Source organism: Anopheles arabiensis, chromosome 3, assembly GCF_016920715.1.
Source record: "Anopheles arabiensis isolate DONGOLA chromosome 3, AaraD3, whole genome shotgun sequence".
NCBI lineage: Eukaryota > Metazoa > Arthropoda > Insecta > Diptera > Culicidae > Anopheles > Anopheles arabiensis.
This window is the reverse complement of record NC_053518.1, coordinates 70,224,744-70,245,188: the sequence shown is the minus strand read 5'-3', so window position 1 is coordinate 70,245,188 and position 20,445 is coordinate 70,224,744. Positions and strand designations below refer to the sequence as shown.

Genomic DNA, 20,445 nt, shown 5'->3' with positions numbered 1-20,445 from the left:
ATTCAGAATTTATCGGAGTCAGATCGGAGTCGACACCGAATTTTTGCCTACTTTACCCATTACTAGTTCCTACGGTCTTACGGTTTCTTCTTCTTCTTTTTCTTTTGGCACAACAACCGCTGCCGGTCAAGGCCTGCCTGTACCCACTAGAGAAGTGGGCTTGGCTTTCAGTGACTTTTTGTTACCGTAGCAAGATAGTCAGTCCTACGTATTGGGGCACGGTCTATTCGAGGTTTGAACCTATGATGCCCGTTCGAGTTGACGACTGTACCATCTCTTACGGTCTTACGGTTTAAAAAATGCAAAAGCAGTTAAAATGGTGAAATACAATACGCAACACTTCCCAGATGGCTTTCGTTGAAATATTTCACTGCCCTCGTCTACCTGGCTCAGCGGACAGCGGCTGCTTCCCGTGTGACAAACCTACAGTGTCATTGGTTTGTTGTGAGTTTTGCGCGGATATTCTGAGCATAAACGACGCTAGCGGACGGATTCGTTCAATATAGACGACAACGTTGACTATTTGCTGAAATCTTATTATTTCAACTGCTCCGTTTCGCTAGCGACCTTGCTTGGACGTGCATTTTAGCAACCAAAGTTTTAATAAACTGAACGAATATAAGTGTTTTTACATAGCGTGTGGGGAATTCTAGCTCGCCTTCATTGTCCCACAAAAGTAACGCCAGGAAGAAGGTGCAGTACAGAGCAACATATAAAGTTTCGGATGATTAATTTTACACATATGTTTGGTATTTGCAGGATGCCGTACGTCGTGGTCGAAACGGTGAACGCCTCGGGCAACAAGGACCTGCTGGCGGCACCGCAGTCATGGTTGGTAAACAAAACCCAAGCGGTTGGATATCTGCATTGGCCCAGTAGCAGCAGTAGGGAAACTCTGAAAGCACTGCTGGCAAACGATCGAACGCTTCCCCGGCCGGAGTGGGAAAGGCGGGTGTGTAAAATCCTGTACCGGAATATGCCGTCGTTAGCGTCGGCGGAAAAGGTGATACAAACAACGCACTTGCGGAATAAACTCCTAGCTCGTGTAGCAAGTAACAGTAGCAACATCCTTAGTGTCACAAGGGGAGAGAATATTGCAGTACGAAGCTATTCCGCAGCCAAAGTCACTCCAAGGCCTGCTCAGCAGAGCGCGGATGAGCCGCAACTGTACGGTAATGTGGTGCCCAAGGAGGAAGATGAGGAAATGGAGGAGGAGGATCCGTTTGGTGATGTTGCTCCTGCCGCAGCACACTTGCCGAACGAACCAGCCATTCTGGACATTGAGCCTAAACGTTTGCAACACTCAAGCGATGAGGAAGAATACGATCCCTTCGAAGATGTGAGTCCGCTGGAGGACAAATCGGAGCTGACCGTCATCGCGGTGGAGCAATTAAGTGAGGAGGCACAGCGTTTGTTCTCCACGATTGGTACAGAGCAGGAGCAGGAGCAGCAATCGACGCCTGAAGACAAACTCAATTTGCAAATAATGGACATGATACGCGAGCTGAAGTTTATGATGATAAGCAACCAAAAGGAGATTAGGAAAATAGTGAGTGAAAGTATGGGCAAAATACACCGTACCGTTAACCTACTGCTTCACAAAAACGTTGATGAGGATGCGGAAGAAGGCCCTCGACATCTGTACGAAAGAGTCGACCCGGAAGAGTTCACTTTCGCCCCACTAACTACCGTCGAGCAGGTGGAAAAGTTTGACGAACAATTAAGGGAAGACAAGTACCGCAAGGAGATTTACGGTTGGGTTGAGTCGAACGTCGGTTACGAGAGCAGCTCCGAGCATAGGATGCACACAATGCTGGATCTAATATTCGACCGACAGCTGTTTGCCAAGTTTAGTTGGTCGGGCTTGAACAAAAAACACCCAATGCAGGTGTTTCGTAACATAGTGCAGCTGTTCGAGTACATTGGCTCCTCCAGCGTGCAGCGTATAAAGCGGGAACAGGTGAAGCAATTCTTAATGAAAAAGCTGAAACAGGCCGACAGTAGGAAAAATAAAACGTTCATTCGCAAATCTGTACCGCATCAGCGGAGAAAGTTTGAGGAGAGAGAATGGGCTCAAAGCAGGGCAAGCAAGGTGAAGAGACGAGCAACCGAAACCAAGGCATCATCAACAACAAGCAGGCAAATGAGCGTGGATGAGGAACGAGCAGCTGCCCGAAGTGTCGCAGAACAGCCTAATGTTAACGAAAAACAAAAAGATGATGAAGTACAGCAGTATCTCAAGCAAAGTGTTTCAGCACCAAGCTTACCCGGTGTGGGCCGTATTGCGGCCACAAAGCCTGTGGCACAAGTGAAGGATGATAAGCTCGTGAATACAAACGACGGCAAAAAAGGAGAGATGAGCCAACCGAAGGCAAGTACGTCCCAGCAGCTACCACCGGCCACCCAAAGCGTACCAGAGATTCACATCAATCCCATCAAATCTTTGGCGCAAATGAAAGGATTTGAAATTACTCTGAACGACGAGAAACGGAAACTGCAGGTCGAGCGATGGGTCGACAGAACGGTTGGCTCTATCGCAGACATTAGCCAGCGCATGAAGCAACTGTTGGAGCGGTTGATTGATAAAAACTTCTTGCTCAACTTTAGTTGGAGGAACGGCGGTGACAAACGATCGTTAGCGGAGTTCAAAAACTTTGTCCGACTGTTTGAGTACGCTAGCAGAACCAAACTGCACAATACTGTCATATACAATCATGGTATTGTTTCTAGCTTCTTTATCCAGACGTTAGATCATGTTTCTTAGAACTAAGTCTTTGCTAACAACAATATGAATGGCAAATCTTATTAAATACAAAATGTTTTATACATATGTAGGGATCAAAAGCGTTCTACTGAATTTGATTGACCATATCCGAAAAATACCTGGTTGAGTGTTAATTTTATAGTAACTGCACAATTACGCCATCTTCTCTGGGTATTTCAGTTCCATTCGGCTTACGAAGCGTTGTTAATTTCACAACGATGGGGTGGTGTTTTGTTCTGATCAGCAATATTCAGGCTGTAATGTTTCGTTTTCAAAAAATTCCGCACCGCAGTGCAGTTGCAATATTTCAGTGCAATTGAGCTGTCAAATGGAGAGCTCAACAAATGACAGCGATTTGTTATGATTTCTAGACAACATTCTGGGCAGAGTTGATAAAAGGCGGCAGAACGACTAGCATAGATGTTTTCTATGTAAAATAGATAGTTTTTGAAATTCTATAACGTTATTTCTGCCCGAGACGTGAATGGAAGTGTTTCCAACCATAAGCTGCAAAGAGTGGACGATTTGGTGATCGCTGTTATACAGCTTTGTTGGAAGCACAGCAAATGTTGTGCTGGAAATAGACAGTGACAGCAGGAAAGAAGGTAAGCTGCTCGGTAATATCGATCTGTTCACATACTGTAATTCACGCTCAAAACTTGTAGGTAACATGCCGTATGCCATAGTAGAGATTGTTGATGCCAGAAACGGCAAGGTACTGCTGGCCGTACCAGAAACATGGCTAGTAATTAAAACCAAAGTAATTGGTTATCTGCACTGGCCCGACGCCGAACTGGTAGAAAATATGAAGCAACTGTTGGCAGACGACCGAAGCGCGCCACCGAAAGCGTGGGGCAAACGGATATGCAAAATAGTGTACCGCAGTATAGCCTCGTTAACAGCGGCGGAAAGAACGACACAGATTTTACAAAAGAACCGCAAAACGACAGTAAATGTAGCTTCGAACAGCAATGCTGCTATTACCTTGAAAACGGTGGATGTACGCAAAGATACTTCCAGCCAAATGTCCAGCAATTCTGTCCCGGAAGCGAAACAGCCGAGTAGTGAAATGTTGAAGAACAGTAGTTTCAACAAGACATCAGCCGTAAAACAGGATCTATTGGGCCCTTCGCCGAAATTGTTAAAATTGAACCCGAGCAACAGCAAGACTTCAACCGCAAAACAGGAACGAAAGGGAACAGAAACACCGAAACGGTTAAAACTGGACTCGAGCAACTGTGTAAGCCAACAAAAAGACAATGAGAATAGTAATATATTATCACTCTTTAGCACGGAGCAAGACTACGATCCATTTGAGGACATTGGCAATTTGGAGGAAATGTTGCGATCGAACCTTGCGACACCAACGAGCTCGACACAAAAGCAGCTCCCAATATTGGAAAAAAATAATCCAGACATAGCGAGAAATGAACCAAAAGACGATACCAAAGATAAGAACAAAAAAATATTCGGCCTGCTTCAAGAGCTAAAGTGTTTGATTAATGCAAACCAGGAAGAGATAGGCGATAGTTTGAATGATGGAATCCAAAAACTGCAAACTAACTTTGACTCGTGCAAGCGTCAACCGCTTAGGGTGGAATCGCATAAAGACAATCAACACCCACCGAAAACAATCCGATCGGAAACACCGAACCAAACCGAAATGTATCGTCTAACGACCGCGGAGGACGTGGATAGGTTTGAGCATCGTTTGAATGATCGCAACTTTCTGCAGAGGGTTCGCAGCTGGGTGAAGCGTATCGTTGCCCAGGAGAACGAGCCGGACAAGTGCATGAAGCGTATGTGGGACTTAATGTTCGATGAAGCGCTGTTCAAGCATATGTGCTGGGTTGGATCTTCATCGAAAATTGCACTGCGCAATTATTACAACATCATCGATCTGTACAAGTACGGCGGCACTACCAACGTACACCGGGTAAATGACAATGAGGCGAGAAAGTTTTTATACAAAACCATGAAGTACGTGACCGACATGAGTTACCCAGATAATTACTACGTGAAAAAGGCAGCGAATGCGAAATGTGGTAGCATTCGTAAACCAGCATCAAGGATGAGCTTAAACGTGAAGGAACAAAGCAGAGCAAAGCACATACAGCAGGGTCAAAGCAAGCGACAGAATGAAATCGTTGAGCAGGAAGAAGATTGCTCGAGTAAGAAAGATGGTTTTCAAAATGTACCCGAGCAACAATTACCAACGATTTGCGTAGGTTGCATAAAATCGGTAGAAGAATTGAATGCATTCGAAAACCGTTTAAATGACGAAAAAAGGCGAACGGAAATGCAAACGTGGGTCGACAAAACAGTCGGTCACGAAGCTAATGTGGAGCGTCGCATGGAGGCATTGTTGGAACGATTAATTGATACAAACATCTTACTCAACTTTTGCTGGATGAACGTTAACAGTAGAAAGTGTTCGTTGCTAAAGTTCAAAAACGTTGTCCGACTGTTTGAGTACGCTAGCAGAACGAAGCTGCAAAACACTATCATATACAATCATGGTATTGTTTCTAGCTTCTTTATCCGGACGTTAGATAACGTAGCGTAGCATAGGCGTTTCGTGACAGTTTGGATGGAAACCTGAAAAAATATAAAGTATTGTACATACGTATAAGGATCTAAAGCAATCCACTGAATTTAATTAACGATAACCGAAACATCACACAATATCTGGTAGAACCTTTATGTCTTCTCTTGTTTCAGTTTCCTGGGTGGGGAGTTGCCGGGTTGCTTTGTTTTGTTCAGCGCTACCCAAAGACGAACGTTTCGTCCTCAAAAAAAAAAAAAAAAAATGCTCCACGGTAAAGTCGAAATGTTTCAGCGCAGTGATGCTGTCAAAAAGGGAAGCTGCGCTGACATGCCAGTGATTTTACGACTTCGAAACATCAGTCTACACCAGCTCGGAGCAACATTTATGATAGGGACGCCCAGTTCATAAAAGACGGCACAGCGAATAGACATGGTTATTTTTTTTCTTTTTTTGAGATAAACAGCTTTCATACTTTTATGACTATTCGATAACCGGTTCGCGGGGTTACCATACAAACGAATGCTAAGCGTTGGAACGTTCAAAAAGCATGCCAACTTAAAGGCATTCAATCATTTCATGTCGACTGAAGAACAACGCCATATGTTTCCATATGTTTTTTTTGTGACGTGAATGGAAGTGTTTTAGCTCAAGCGGACAGTGCAGTGTAACACTTCGGGAAGTGGGAAAACGCACAACGAATTGTGCACTGGAAAAAACCCTTGGGAGGTGGAGACAACAAAGCAAAAAAAAAAGAAAGAAAAAACTGTAAGCTGATCATTAATATCGTCTTGTTCTGTACGCAACTGTAACTCACTTTGAAATTGTAGGTAACATGCCGTATACCATAGTAGAAGTTGATGATACCACAAACGGTGAGGTACTACTGGCTGCGCCAGAAAAATGGGTCGTAACTCCAACCAAAGGAGTTGCACATCTTTACTGGCCCGACACGAATCTGGTTGACAATGTGAGGGAACTGTGGGAAGACGATCAAAGCGTTCCAACGGAGGAGTGGGACAAATGGGAATGCAAAATAGTGCAGCAAAATATTGAGTCGCAAGCAAAGGCGGAATTTTTTTTACAGAATTTACAAAAGTTCGATTGTACGGTTAAAGCGAGTTTGACAGCTTCGACTAGCAACGCCACTGTTACCAATGTCACGTTGGGCAATCCTGCTCCGCCAGCAAACCAGCCGAATATTGGAAGGATGATAAACAGCAGCTGCAACAAGACTTCAGCGTTAGAACGGGAGCTATTGGGCCCTTCGCCGAGACCGATGGTATCGAGCAACCCATTAAACCAACGAGGAGACAACAAAAGGCGAAATACATCATCAATACATAACACGGATCAATACTATGGTCTGTATGAAGAACTTTGCAATTTACAGCAAATATTGCGATCATTTGTTACGTCCCCAACGGGCTCGACACAAAAGGAGCTAACAACAAGTGGACCAAATAACCCACATAGCGCGAGAAGCGAACCGAAAGACGATGCCATGGAGATGAAACAAAAGCTATTCGGTCTGCTTCAAGAGCTGAAGGTTATGATGAAAGGCGATCAGGAAGAGACAAGAGCTAAACTGAATGAAGTATCGAAACAAATCCAATCAAACACGTCCAAGAGTCGGTTGAGAGAGAAGAGAAGAGAAGAGAAGAGAGAAACGGTTATGACAAAATCGGCCATCCCGTCTGCAACTCCGAACAAACCCAAAGTGTATCATCTAACGAACCTAGATGACATGAAAAAGTTTGAACAACGTTTGAATGATCGAATCTTTCAGCAGAAGGCTCGCAAACGGGTGAAGCGTGTTGTTGCTCGCGAGGATGGGCCTGGCAAATGCATGAAGCGCATGTGGGACATAATGTTCGATAAAGCGCCTGTCGAGAAGTTTAGCTGGGCTGGCACGAATTCAAAAATTGCACTGCGTGATTACAAGAACATCGTCGATCTGTACAAGTACGGTGGTACCACCGATGCAAACCACCCGGTGAATGATATGCAGGTGAGAGCGTTTTTTCTTAAAAGTATCAAGTACGCGACAGATTTGAAGAACATACAGAATTGTAACGAGAAAAAGGCACGGCAAGCGAAATGTGATAAGATTCGTAAACCACCATCAAGCTGGTGGAGCGTGCAGGATGCATGGCTGGAAGAGAATGTGCATGAACAAGATGAAAGCGGTGGTGTACAGGAGCAAAGTACAGAGCAGTATAATACCGGCGAGCAGGAAGAATACGTCGAAGAGTATGAATGCGTTGATGAGATGCAAAATTCAGTTTCAGAGGAAAATTGTATAGTATTTTGCGACTCGATAGAAACATTGAATCAATTCGAGATCGATTTAAATGACCCAAAATGCCAAGCTGAAACAATAGAATGGATCGAGAAGACGTTTGGTCATATTGAGAATGCGGAAGATCGGATGACGTTATTGCTGGAGCGATTAATTGATGAAAACGTCTTGTTCAACTTTTGCTGGATGAACGTTGGTAGTGGAAAGTGTTCGTTGATAAAGTACATAAACTTTATCCGACTGTTTCAATACACCTCCAGAACTGTACTACATCAGGCTGTAATGATCGACCATGGTTGTGTGGAAGTTTTTTTTAAGAATTTATTAGATGTCTACGATAATGTTGATGTACAACCGTCAAATTGTACTGCTAGCAGCATGGTTGACCTGTCTGGTGGTACAGTCGTCGACTCGTGCGACTTAACAGCATGCCCGTCGATGGTTCAAGCCCCCAATGGAACGTGCCCCCAAACGTTGGACTATTCTGCTATGGACAATCAATAACCCTCCATTAGGCCCCTCCCATACGTATGAATTACCATGCTGCAACGATCTAACCAATAAGTTACTGTTAGCCAAACCTATTAGTTGCTTAAGCAGGCCTAGATCGACTACGATCGTGGCGCCTAATACTAATATTAATATGATTAGATTACACTTGCCAAGTTAAGATCAAAGTAAATTTATGTATCAGGAGGGATTTTCCAGTGCAATTTGACGTCCAAGAATGAAAAGATAAAGTTAACCCGATTTGATAGTTACATTTACAACAAACTGAGAGATTTTATGGTTTTTCTTTATACTAACTCATAAGTATATCCTAAATTTTCACTATTTTACACACATTTTGGAAACAATTGCCCGTCTGATGAACGGAACTAAAGTGTCCTTAAGATCTTAGTCTCAATTTAAAAAAGGAGGTTTAGAAAGTATTTGGCTTCTCAACGAGACACCGTGTCAACGTCATGGCACACTAAATTTTGTTATGTTTTTCGATGGATTGGTGAAGAAGAATGCTATAAGCCCACTTAATGTATACATGTATTCGATTTGATTTACCTATTACTCTCCATATATCGTAGGTGTGAAACCGAATTTAAAATAAATAAAACAATAAACGATGCATACGAACGAAATGTGATTAAGGGCCATGCTTCAGCTATGAATTCAAAATTGGTTCTGGTTGGTTATTTTCCGCCATGATCGTCTAGGTTGGAAATATTTCAATCACCGCGCGCGTACCTGACAGATTTCGCAGACTGTCAAATGACCGTGGCATTGTTTTGTTTATATTTCTCCGTACCGCGGACTGCGCGAACACCAAGCCAGCCGACAACGCTACACGACGTGATTTCTATCAAAATTAATGGGCCTCTTGGCTGAGCATTGTTTGTTTTATGTTTCAAATCGTCTGTGAATATCCAGAGTAAACGGAAATACTATTACGATAGCTGCTGAGGATTCATTGTTAGTGGAGGTAATACGAAGGAGACAAAGCTTGCCGGAAATAGCGCGCGTAAAGTAAGGTAAGCAGAAGGAGTGGAAAATTCCAAGACACATCATTTAAGGTTCCCCATAATAATTCATAATGCCTGTTGTAGGATGCCGTACGTTTTGGTAAAAAAGACGAAAAGCAATTTGGGCAGGAAGGAGGTCGCGGTAGCACCCAGCTCTTGGATTCACAAGGATGGGAAAGGAACAACGTACGTTTCCTTGCCGGATGTAGTGTGTCCCAAAAAGATAAGAGCCCTACTGGAGAAGGAAAGCAACCCAACGAAGGAATGGGAAAAGCATGAGTGTGAGATCTTGAGCACAGATATTCCAACGCTAACGATGGCGTATACCATCATTGAAACGATGCAAAAACAAAACAAAGTGCTAGGTGGTAGGCCATCACAGCTAATCAAAACCAGTTTAGATAAGACGGAAAAAGCTTTGCCAACCAGACCACCGGTTCAAGAGGCACCCAAGGTGGTAAGCAAGCAGAAACAACCGGATAAGCCCAAAACATTGCCGGAGCCGCACCCAGAACCTGACTACGACCCATTTGCCGATATACCTAACTGGCACGTGCCCGAGAAGCATCGCACGCCAGCTACCAGTCCAACAGAAGATCTACAAATGACCGTTGAGGAGTGTGAGCCAACCGACCCGTTGCAGCAGTTGTTTAGTAGTGCTGTGGTAAATCAGGAGCAGAGCGATGAGGATGATCCCTTTCGGGATGTAAGTCCTCCCCTAATAGATCCGCAATTGACGGCCAACTGCGAGCAGAGGCCGCCGGTTGATAGTACGGATCAGTTTTTCACCCGCATCAACAAGGAATTGAACAAACAACATGACGTGCTGGGAGATGTTTCATATGCTCAACTGCTCGATCTGCTGTACGAGCTAAAGTGTATGATACGCACTAACCAAGATGAGTTGCGGAGGAAAATTAACGAGGGATTTTCGCGGTTACAACAAACTGTGCTGTCGGTATTAGCCAAGGATAATACGGACGATAGTGCAGCATTCGAAGAGAAGGCTGTAGCTTGCAAGGAAGAGTTGGATGAATTGGAAAGCCGACTACAGGATGAAGCGTATCGTGAACAGGTGCACCGTTGGATGGATCGTATCATCGAGTCTGAAGCGAAACCCGAATTGCGCATGACAAACATTCTCCATAAACTGGTGGACAGCAAGCTTTTAGCGCAGCTCGAGTGGAACCCCGAACCAACACACCCCGAGAAGATTCGTCTGGAGACGTACAGGCATTTTTGCAAGCTCTTTGAATATGCCGGCACGACTACGGAACACGTAGCGAACGATTGGTTCGTAGAGTGTTTCTTCAGAAATAAACTAAAGAACAACGCCCACACCAGGGTAAACATAAGTGAAAAGCGGAAAGGCGTAACAGAAAGTAAACCGGTAAAAATAGCCCGAACCGAAACAGAGCTGAACACGTGTGAGGAAACGGTTAACCTATTGGAAACGGATACCGTTTCTACGGCAAACCAAGATGACGAAGTATACGAGATAATCGAGCTGGATGGTGATGAAGATAATGCGCCGACGACAGCAACGACTGCCACTCCCACCGAGACCACAGAGTACGTGGAGGTTTATCATATAACAAGCTTTGACGGTATGAATGATTTCGAGGTACGCTTGAAAGATCCCGACTATCTCAGCGTTGTTCACGGATGGATAGACAATGCTGTTAAGCAGACGATCGTCCCAGCCGAACGTATGGGAATCATATTAGACCAACTAGTTGATAGCAAGTTCTTGCAGAATTTCGATTGGACTGGCACCCGCAATGGAAAGGTGGCGTTAATTGGTTACAAAAACTTCGTTCGGCTCTTTGAATATGCCGGTACCATTACGCCACAAAATCGAGCGTGTCATTGGGATGTAGCAAAGTTTTTTCAACAGAAATTTAAAGCCATGAAGTAGATCATCGAATTAGACATTGTCCCTAAGACCCCTTAGTAAGTAGTATTATGCTAAAGGTTGACCGTACGCTTTTAATGTAAAATTGGTTTAAGATCCTTACATTGTTTTCTTTTTAGCTACTACATCTACTGCATTCTCATTATAGACAGTAGCACACTTTTATGTTTTTTAGTGCCAAGTGGTTTGAACTAATGTCTTATTTGTAACCTGTAACCTATCTACATAATAAAATAAACTATAGTTACACAATACGGTGTACAACTCGCTAGTGGATATTTGCTTCCGTTTTATTATTTAGCGTGGCGATTATAAGGCATTAGTTTCAGAATTTAATGCAGTTTTTGAATATTGTAAGTGCAGCAGTTGTAGAACCATTTAAAAAGGGGGTTCCATAATTGAAATTAAGTTGCAATTAATCGGAATGAAATCTTTCAAATCCATATTTGATTAAATGTTTCAAACTCCCACCTACAGCAGCAGCTGAGCAAGTTGACATTTGTTTGTTATGATTTTGCTCAACTACAATACACATTGAAGAAACGACGCCAAGGGCGCTGCGGGAGGAGAATCAAACATATAGCAAAGTGTATGGTCGCGAGGGGCAATTGTTTGTATGCTGCCATACCACGAAACGAAGCAATAGAAAGAGAGTCACACCGTTTGTGGAAGCTCGCTGTATGTGTGTGTTTTTTTTGAGTGGTATAGGAAAGGTACGTAGGTACTACAGCCCGTAAGGACTTCCCATTAAAGTATCTTGTCGCTTTTTAGGATGCCGTACATCTTGGTAGAAACGACTACTCCCACCGGCGGCAAAGAGCTGCTAGCTGCACCGGCCGCCTGGATCCAAAAGAAGGCTGACGGCACGGCTTATCTGTGCTGGCCGTTTGCTACAAGCATACGGAAGCTGAATACATTGTTCCAAGACGAGTACAGCATTCCGTCGGAGGTGTGGGAAAGGCTTGAGTGTGAAATTTTGTGCCGCAACATTCTGTCGCTCTCGTCGGCGGACAAGATGATCGAAACGATGGAAAGCAGCTGGCTGAACGAGCCGAAACCGGCAGCACGAGTAACGGTACAACGATCAAACGATCCTCTTGCGAACCGGCTGAGCAATGGCGGTGTGCAGAAGCTGCTGCCCAGCCCCACCGCCCAGCCGGACGATGATCCGCTCGGGGATGTGAAACCGTGCCCCCAGATGCTGGACCTACTGTACGAGCTGAAGAGTCTGATACTGGCGAACCAGGAAGAGTTGCGGCAGAATCTAAAGGAGGGATTCGGAAGGGTGGACAAGTCCGTAAAATCGATGAACGACAAATACCTGGAATCGAATGCGGTACAGTACGAACTTGGGCGGGCGGATGCGAACGCGTTCAAGGCGGGACGGATGGATGCGAACGTGTGCCAGCTGGTCGAACAGCCGGAAAAGTTTAAGGTCGACTTGCTCACCGAGATGGAAGCGGTAGAAGAGTTTGAGAAGCGTCTGGAGGACGATGACTATCGCACCCAGGTGTGCCAGTGGATCGACGCGAGCGTGGGACACATGCGGCAGTCCGAGCATCGGATGCACACGTTGTTAGACCTCATCATCGATCGGAAGCTGTTCGCTGGCTTCAGCTGGACCGGCGGCGGAAAGAACAAACGGGCGCTGAACGCGCACAAGAACATACTGAACTTGTTCGAGTACGCCGGTACCACCTCCGTGTACCGGGCGGATCACGTGTCAGTGGAGAATTTCATGCGCAAAAAGCTTCAGAACTCGACCAGCAGGATAAAGGTGAAGGGTGTGCGCAGGAGTGTGCCACGTCCCGGTCGTAAGGGGCTAAACCGAGTGGGAGACGAGATCATTAGAATTATTCCGAAACAGATTAAGTTGACATCAACTACTGATGCGCGAAGTCCTGCAGCGGTGGCGGATGCGACTCAAGGGCAATCATCACCCTCGTCATCGATACCGATGGTTGTGAGTGTACCGGCAAAACCGATCAGATCGGAAACGATAGTAGTGAAGCAAGATGCTACCATGTTCATAGACGGTGTGGATGAGTTTGAGGAAATGTTGGACATTAGACGATTGCAGAAGTAAACCGCACACGTGTGGTTTTTGAGAGAGGCTTACGGATGTGGAAGCAACAAGAAGTAAAATTTAATCAGCCAAAAATAATTCATACTGTACGTTACTTTGTAAGGTACAATGAATATCGCAAAGAATTATTGTGCAACTTTAAGCATGGAATGTTTAAACTGTAACGTTACACAAGTTCGTTACCTTAACCAGTCGATTAGGTTTACTCGGTAGTAGTGTTTAAAAACGACATTTAATTCAAGATTAAATTCGATTTTTTAAATAAGGTCCAATTCTGTATCCAGATTTCACTTAATGAACTCACTAAGACTCGTCGGATTTGGCAATGCCAAGGCGAACTTTACCCAGTAGTCGATTTGTGTACCTACACCTAATGTTCATCGAGTATAGCCATTTATGAACGTTCTCGTTCTGAACTCATTAAACTCTCGAATGATGGATATGTGTTACATTTTTGAATGATACACTCTAGATGGGAAAATATTACAATATTTTTGCTTTAAAAGATAGTTGTAATGAAGCTAATTGCCGGTTGACGTACTAATTCGGAAGAACATATGCACTGTAAATTGTACTTTGAATAAGTTCAAGAATAAATCGTATAGAATTTTATGATTGCGAATGGATTTAGTGATGGGTAAAGTTGGCAAAAATCCGGAGTCGCTTCCTATCCGACTCCGGAAGGTAGGCTTGCCCAGCATTATCCGGAGTCGTTCGGAGTAGTCTAGAGCCGTCCGGAATCACGGTGCAAAACAAACTGTGCTGTCGGTACTAGCCAAGGATAATACGGACGATAGTGCAGCATTCGAAAAGAAGGCTGTAGCTTGCAAGGAAGAGTTGGATGAATTGGAAAGCCGACTACAGGATGAAGCGTATCGTGAACAGGTGCATTACGCCACAAAATCGAGCGTGTCATTGGGATGTAGCAAAGTTTTTTCAACAGAAATTTAAAGCCATGAAGTAGATCATCGAATTAGACATTGTCCCTAAGACCCCTTAGTAAGTAGTACTATGCAAAAGATTGACCGTACGCTTTTAATGTAAATATGGTTTAAGATCCTTACATTGTTCTCTTTTTAGCTACTACATCTACTGCATTCTCATTATAGACAGTAGCACACTTTTATGTTTTTTAGTGCCAAGTGGTTTGAACTAATGTCTTATTTGTAACCTGTAACCTATCTACATAATAAAATAAACTATAGTTACACAATACGGTGTACAACTCGCTAGTGGATATTTGCTTCCGTTTTATTATTTAGCGTGGCGATTATAAGGCATTAGTTTCAGAATTTAATGCAGTTTTTGAATATTGTAAGTGCAGCAGTTGTAGAACCATTTAAAAAGGGGGTTCCATAATTGAAATTAAGTTGCAATTAATCGGAATGAAATCTTTCAAATCCATATTTGATTAAATGTTTCAAACTCCCACCAACAGCAGCAGCTGAGCAAGTTGACATTTGTTATGATTTTGCTCAACTACAATACACATTGAAGAAACGACGCCAAGGGCGCTGCGGGAGGAGAATCAAACATATAGCAAAGTGTATGGTCGCGAGGGGCAATTGTTTGCATGCTGCCATACCACGAAACGAAGCAATAGAAAGAGAGTCACACCGTTTGTGGAAGCTCGCTGTGTGTGTGTGATTTTAAGTGGTATAGGAAAGGTACGTAGGTACTACAGCCCGTAAGGACTTCCCATTAAAGTATCTTGTCGCTTTTTAGGATGCCGTACATCTTGGTAGAAACGACTACTCCCACCGGCGGCAAAGAGCTGCTAGCTGCACCGGCCGCCTGGATCCAAAAGAAGGCTGACGGCACGGCTTATCTGTGCTGGCCGTTCGCTACAAGCATACGGAAGCTGAATACATTGTTCCAAGACGAGTACAGCATTCCGTCGGAGGTGTGGGAAAGGCTTGAGTGTGAAATTTTGTGCCGCAACATTCCTTCGCTCTCGTCGGCTGACAAGATGATCGAAACGATGGAAAGCAGCTGGCTGAACGAGCCGAAACCGGCAGCACGAGTAACGGTACAACGATCAAACGATCCTCTTGCGAACCGGATGAGCAATGGCGGTGTGCAGAAGCTGCTGTCCAGCCCCACCGCCCAGCCGGACGATGATCCGCTCGGGGATGTGAAACCGTGCCCCCAGATGCTGGACCTACTGTACGAGCTGAAGAGTCTGATACTGGCGAACCAGGAAGAGTTACGGCAGAATCTAAAGGAGGGATTCGGAAGGGTGGACAAGTCCGTAAAATCGATGAACGACAAGTACCTGGAATCGAATTCGGTACAGTACGAACTTGGGCGGGCGGATGCGAACGCGTTCCAGGCGGGACGGATGGATGCGAACGTGTGCCAGCTGGTCGAACAGCCGGAAAAGTTTAAGGTCGACTTGATCACCGAGATGGAAGCGGTAGAAGAGTTTGAGAAGCGTCTGGAGGACGATGACTATCGCACCCAGGTGTGCCAGTGGATCGACGCGAGCGTGGGACACATGCGGCAGTCCGAGCATCGGATGCACACGTTGTTAGACCTCATCATCGATCGGAAGCTGTTCGCTGGCTTCAGCTGGACCGGCGGCGGAAAGAACAAACGGGCGCTGAACGCACACAAGAACATACTGAACTTGTTCGAGTACGCCGGTACCACCTCCGTGTACCGGGCGGATCACGTGTCAGTGGAGAATTTCATGCGCAAGAAGCTTCATAACTCGACCACCAGGATAAAGGTGAAGGGTGTGCGCAGGAGTGTGCCACATAGCGGTCGTAAGCGGCTAAACCGAGTGGGAGACGAGATCATTAGAATTATTCCGAAACAGATTAAGTTGACATCATCTACTGATGCGCGAAGTCCTGCAGCGGTGGCGGATGCGACTCAAGGGCAATCATCACCCTCGTCATCGATACCGATGGTTGTGAGTGTACCGGCAAAACCGATCAGATCGGAAACGATAGTAGTGAAGCAAGATGCTTCCATGTTCATAGACGGTGTGAATGAGTTTGAGGAAATGTTGGACATTAGACGATTGCAGAAGTAAACCGCACACGTGTGGTTTTTGAGAGAGGCTTACGGATGTGGAAGCAACAAGAAGCAAAATTTAATCAGCCAAAAATAATTCATACTGTACGTTACTTTGTAAGGTACAATGAATATCGCAAAGAATTATTGTGCAACTTTAAGCATGGAATGTTTAAACTGTAACGTTACACAAGTTCGTTACCTTAACCAGTCGATTAGGTATACTCGGTAGTAGTGTTTAAAAACGACATTTAATTCAAGATTAAATTCGATTTTTTAAATAAGGTCCAATTCTGTATCCAGATTTCACTTAATGAACTCACTAAGACTCGTCGGATTTGGCAATGCCAAGGCGAACTTTACCCAGTAGTCGATTTGTGTACCTACACCTAATGTTCATCGAGTATAGCCATTTATGAACGTTCTCGTTCTGAACTCATTAAACTCTCGAATGATGGATATGTGTTACATTTTTGAATGATACACGCTGGATGGGAAAATATTACAATATTTTTGCTTTTAAAGATAGTAAAGATAGTTGTAATGAAGCTAATTGCCGGTTGACGTACTAATTCGGAAGAACATATGCACTGTAAATTGTACTTTGAATAAGTTCAAGAATAAATCGTATAGAATTTTATGATTGCGAATGGATTTAGTGATGGGTAAAGTTGGCAAAAATCCGGAGTCGCTTCCTATCCGACTCCGAATGACTCCGACTCCGAATAACTCCGAAGGACTCCGGATGACTCCGGACGATTCCGCAACTGCGAGCAGAGGCCGCCGGTTGATAGTACGGATCAGTTTTTCACCCGCATCAACAAGGAATTGAACAAACAACATGACGTGCTGGGAGATGTTTCATATGCTCAACTGCTCGATCTGCTGTGCGAGCTAAAGTGTATGATACGCACTAACCAAGATGAGTTGCGGAGGAAAATTAACGAGGGATTTTCGCGGTTGCAACAAACTGTGCTGTCGGTACTAGCCAAGGATAATACGGACGATAGTGCAGCATTCGAAAAGAAGGCTGTAGCTTGCAAGGAAGAGTTGGATGAATTGGAAAGCCGACTACAGGATGAAGCGTATCGTGAACAGGTGCATTACGCCACAAAATCGAGCGTGTCATTGGGATGTAGCAAAGTTTTTTCAACAGAAATTTAAAGCCATGAAGTAGATCATCGAATTAGACATTGTCCCTAAGACCCCTTAGTAAGTAGTACTATGCAAAAGATTGACCGTACGCTTTTAATGTAAATATGGTTTAAGATCCTTACATTGTTCTCTTTTTAGCTACTACATCTACTGCATTCTCATTATAGACAGTAACACTCTTTTATGTTTTTTTAGTGCCAAGTGGTTAGAATGTCTTCTTTGTAAGCTGTTATCTACATAATAAAATAAACTATAGTTACACAATACGGTGTACAACTCGCTAGTGGATATTTGCTTCTGTTTTGTTATTTGGCGTGGCGATTATAAGGCATTAGTTTCAGAATTTAATGCAGTTTTTGAATATTGTAAGTGCAGCAGTTGTAGAACCATTTAAAAAAGGTGTTCGATAATTGAAATTAAGTTGCAATTAATCGGAATGAAATCTTTCAAATCCATATTTGATGAAATGTTTCAAACTCCCACCAACAGCAGCAGCTGAGCAAGTTGACATTTGTTTGTTATGATTTTGCTCAACTACAATACACATTGAAGAAACGACGCCAAGGGCGCTGCGGGAGGAGAATCAAACATATAGCAAAGTGTATGGTCGCGAGGGGCAATTGTTTGTATGCTGCCATACCACGAAACGAAGCAATAGAAAGAGAGTCACACCGTTTGTGGAAGCTCGCTGTATGTGTGTGTTTTTTTTGAGTGGTATAGGAAAGGTACGTAGGTACTACAGCCCGTAAGGACTTCCCATTAAAGTATCTTGTCGCTTTTTAGGATGCCGTACATCTTGGTAGAAACGACTACTCCCACCGGCGGCAAAGAGCTGCTAGCTGCACCGGCCGCCTGGATCCAAAAGAAGGCTGACGGCACGGCTTATCTGTGCTGGCCGTTTGCTACAAGCATACGGAAGCTGAATACATTGTTCCAAGACGAGTACAGCATTCCGTCGGAGGTGTGGGAAAGGCTTGAGTGTGAAATTTTGTGCCGCAACATTCTGTCGCTCTCGTCGGCGGACAAGATGATCGAAACGATGGAAAGCAGCTGGCTGAACGAGCCGAAACCGGCAGCACGAGTAACGGTACAACGATCAAACGATCCTCTTGCGAACCGGCTGAGCAATGGCGGTGTGCAGAAGCTGCTGCCCAGCCCCACCGCCCAGCCGGACGATGATCCGCTCGGGGATGTGAAACCGTGCCCCCAGATGCTGGACCTACTGTACGAGCTGAAGAGTCTGATACTGGCGAACCAGGAAGAGTTGCGGCAGAATCTAAAGGAGGGATTCGGAAGGGTGGACAAGTCCGTAAAATCGATGAACGACAAATACCTGGAATCGAATGCGGTACAGTACGAACTTGGGCGGGCGGATGCGAACGCGTTCAAGGCGGGACGGATGGATGCGAACGTGTGCCAGCTGGTCGAACAGCCGGAAAAGTTTAAGGTCGACTTGCTCACCGAGATGGAAGCGGTAGAAGAGTTTGAGAAGCGTCTGGAGGACGATGACTATCGCACCCAGGTGTGCCAGTGGATCGACGCGAGCGTGGGACACATGCGGCAGTCCGAGCATCGGATGCACACGTTGTTAGACCTCATCATCGATCGGAAGCTGTTCGCTGGCTTCAGCTGGACCGGCGGCGGAAAGAACAAACGGGCGCTGAACGCGCACAAGAACATACTGAACATGTTCGAGTACGCCGGTACCACCTCCGTGTACCGGGCGGATCACGTGTCAGTGGAGAATTTCATGCGCAAAAAGCTTCAGAACTCGACCAGCAGGATAAAGGCGAAGGGTGTGCGGAGGAGTGTGCCACTTAGCCGTCGTAAGCGGCTAAACCGAGTGGGAGACGAGATCATTAGAATTATTCCGAAACAGATTAAGTTGACATCAACTACTGATGCGCGAAGTCCTGCAGCGGTGGCGGATGCGACTCAAGGGCAATCATCACCCTCGTCATCGATACTGATGGCTGTGAGTGTACCGGCAAAACCGATCAGATCGGAAACGATAGTAGTGAAGCAAGATGCTTCCATGTTCATAGACGGTGTGAATGAGTTTGAGGAAATGTTGGACATTAGACGATTGCAGAAGTAAACCGCACACGTGTGGTTTTTGAGAGAGGCTTACGGATGTGGAAGCAACAAGAAGCAAAATTTAATCAGCCAAAAATAATTCATACTGTACGTTACTTTGTAAGGTACAATGAATATCGCAAAGAATTATTGTGCAACTTTAAGCATGGAATGTTTAAACTGTAACGTTACACAAGTTCGTTACCTTAACCAGTCGATTAGGTATACTCGGTAGTAGTGTTTAAAAACGACATTTAATTCAAGATTAAATTCGATTTTTTAAATAAGGTCCAATTCTGTATCCAGATTTCACTTAATGAACTCACTAAGACTCGTCGGATTTGGCAATGCCAAGGCGAACTTTACCCAGTAGTCGATTTGTGTACCTACACCTAATGTTCATCGAGTATAGCCATTTATGAACGTTCTCGTTCTGAACTCATTAAACTCTCGAATGATGGATATGTGTTACATTTTTGAATGATACACGCTGGATGGGAAAATATTACAATATTTTTGCTTTTAAAGATAGTAAAGATAGTTGTAATGAAGCTAATTGCCGGTTGACGTACTAATTCGGAAGAACATATGCACTGTAAATTGTACTTTGAATAAGTTCAAGAATAAATCGTATAGAATTTTATGATTGCTTGTGGAGTTAGTGACGGGTAAAGTTGGCAAAAATCCGAACTGGTGGTTCGGATTTTGCCGGAGTTCGGTCGGAGTCGTGGGTGCGCTCCATAGAGCACATCACTAGTGTGGAGCTTACTGAACCGTTCTATGAGTTATGGAAATGAAATTAAAACCGGTCAAACGGTTGGAAATCCGAGTTTTGTATGAATCGCAATGTCTAAGATTAAATTGATAATTATACACTGATTTATTTATTGTTCTGGAGAATAAAATGTGTTCAGTTTCACGATTACAAGAGTCGAAAATGACGAAACCCCTTTCCAGTTAAATAATTTAAAACAAGCGCGCCCTATGATGCAAGACGCACTGTATGCAAGAAAATTGAAATCAAAATAATTTTTTTCAAGCAAGTGCAACCAAACTAGTTGACA

General features: G+C 44.4%; 7 protein-coding genes across 12 annotated transcripts; all 7 read left to right on the top strand.

Annotated features, from left to right (window-relative positions):
- Window positions 1-423: 423 nt before the first annotated feature.
- LOC120903945 lies at window positions 424-2,830 on the top strand. Its single transcript, XM_040313628.1, has 2 exons — window positions 424-693; window positions 760-2,830. The coding sequence occupies exon 2, from the start codon at window positions 761-763 to the stop codon at window positions 2,762-2,764; it is 2,004 nt and encodes a 667-aa protein (XP_040169562.1). The 5' UTR covers window positions 424-693; window position 760; the 3' UTR covers window positions 2,765-2,830.
- A 311-nt stretch (window positions 2,831-3,141) lies between these two features.
- LOC120904100 lies at window positions 3,142-5,418 on the top strand. Its single transcript, XM_040313856.1, has 2 exons — window positions 3,142-3,369; window positions 3,430-5,418. The coding sequence occupies exon 2, from the start codon at window positions 3,435-3,437 to the stop codon at window positions 5,328-5,330; it is 1,896 nt and encodes a 631-aa protein (XP_040169790.1). The 5' UTR covers window positions 3,142-3,369; window positions 3,430-3,434; the 3' UTR covers window positions 5,331-5,418.
- Window positions 5,419-5,665: 247 nt separating this feature from the next.
- LOC120901859 lies at window positions 5,666-8,770 on the top strand. The gene is made up of 2 exons (XM_040310188.1): window positions 5,666-6,077; window positions 6,140-8,770. Exon 2 carries the CDS (start codon window positions 6,145-6,147, stop codon window positions 8,113-8,115), a length of 1,971 nt encoding a protein of 656 aa, XP_040166122.1. The 5' UTR covers window positions 5,666-6,077; window positions 6,140-6,144; the 3' UTR covers window positions 8,116-8,770.
- A 145-nt stretch (window positions 8,771-8,915) lies between these two features.
- On the top strand, window positions 8,916-14,342 carry LOC120901860. Of its 6 annotated transcripts, none has more exons than XM_040310194.1 (4): window positions 8,916-9,137; window positions 9,213-10,984; window positions 14,032-14,128; window positions 14,210-14,342. In XM_040310194.1, the coding sequence occupies exons 2-3, from the start codon at window positions 9,214-9,216 to the stop codon at window positions 14,091-14,093; spliced, it is 1,833 nt and encodes a 610-aa protein (XP_040166128.1). In that variant the 5' UTR covers window positions 8,916-9,137; window position 9,213; the 3' UTR covers window positions 14,094-14,128; window positions 14,210-14,342. The 6 variants fall into 6 exon arrangements, with proteins under 6 accessions (XP_040166128.1, XP_040166125.1, XP_040166127.1 ...); XM_040310193.1 differs by having other exon boundaries at window positions 8,917-9,137; window positions 9,213-11,046; window positions 14,094-14,128; XM_040310191.1 differs by having other exon boundaries at window positions 14,032-14,342.
- Window positions 11,541-13,755, top strand: LOC120901862. The gene is made up of 2 exons (XM_040310195.1): window positions 11,541-11,756; window positions 11,815-13,755. Exon 2 carries the CDS (start codon window positions 11,816-11,818, stop codon window positions 13,127-13,129), a length of 1,314 nt encoding a protein of 437 aa, XP_040166129.1. The 5' UTR covers window positions 11,541-11,756; window position 11,815; the 3' UTR covers window positions 13,130-13,755.
- A 261-nt stretch (window positions 14,343-14,603) lies between the features above and the next one.
- Window positions 14,604-16,790, top strand: LOC120901863. The gene is made up of 2 exons (XM_040310196.1): window positions 14,604-14,796; window positions 14,855-16,790. The coding sequence occupies exon 2, from the start codon at window positions 14,856-14,858 to the stop codon at window positions 16,167-16,169; it is 1,314 nt and encodes a 437-aa protein (XP_040166130.1). The 5' UTR covers window positions 14,604-14,796; window position 14,855; the 3' UTR covers window positions 16,170-16,790.
- Window positions 16,791-17,821: 1,031 nt separating this feature from the next.
- On the top strand, window positions 17,822-20,024 carry LOC120903759. Its single transcript, XM_040313365.1, has 2 exons — window positions 17,822-18,030; window positions 18,089-20,024. Exon 2 carries the CDS (start codon window positions 18,090-18,092, stop codon window positions 19,401-19,403), a length of 1,314 nt encoding a protein of 437 aa, XP_040169299.1. The 5' UTR covers window positions 17,822-18,030; window position 18,089; the 3' UTR covers window positions 19,404-20,024.
- The last annotated feature ends 421 nt before the right edge of the window (window positions 20,025-20,445 follow it).

Bases quoted from the DNA above. Each gene is read 5' to 3' on its own strand.
- LOC120901863 (XM_040310196.1), top strand. From the start codon at position 14,856: ATGCCGTACATCTTGGTAGAAACGACTACTCCCACCGGCGGCAAAGAG.
- LOC120901859 (XM_040310188.1), top strand. From the start codon at position 6,145: ATGCCGTATACCATAGTAGAAGTTGATGATACCACAAACGGTGAGGTA.
- LOC120903759 (XM_040313365.1), top strand. From the start codon at position 18,090: ATGCCGTACATCTTGGTAGAAACGACTACTCCCACCGGCGGCAAAGAG.
- LOC120904100 (XM_040313856.1), top strand. From the start codon at position 3,435: ATGCCGTATGCCATAGTAGAGATTGTTGATGCCAGAAACGGCAAGGTA.
- LOC120903945 (XM_040313628.1), top strand. From the start codon at position 761: ATGCCGTACGTCGTGGTCGAAACGGTGAACGCCTCGGGCAACAAGGAC.
- LOC120901860 (XM_040310194.1), top strand. From the start codon at position 9,214: ATGCCGTACGTTTTGGTAAAAAAGACGAAAAGCAATTTGGGCAGGAAG. The intron at 10,985-14,031 runs ATCGAGCGTGTC...TTACGCCACAAA, and splicing joins CGGTACCATTACGCCACAAA to ATCGAGCGTGTCATTGGGAT.
- LOC120901862 (XM_040310195.1), top strand. From the start codon at position 11,816: ATGCCGTACATCTTGGTAGAAACGACTACTCCCACCGGCGGCAAAGAG.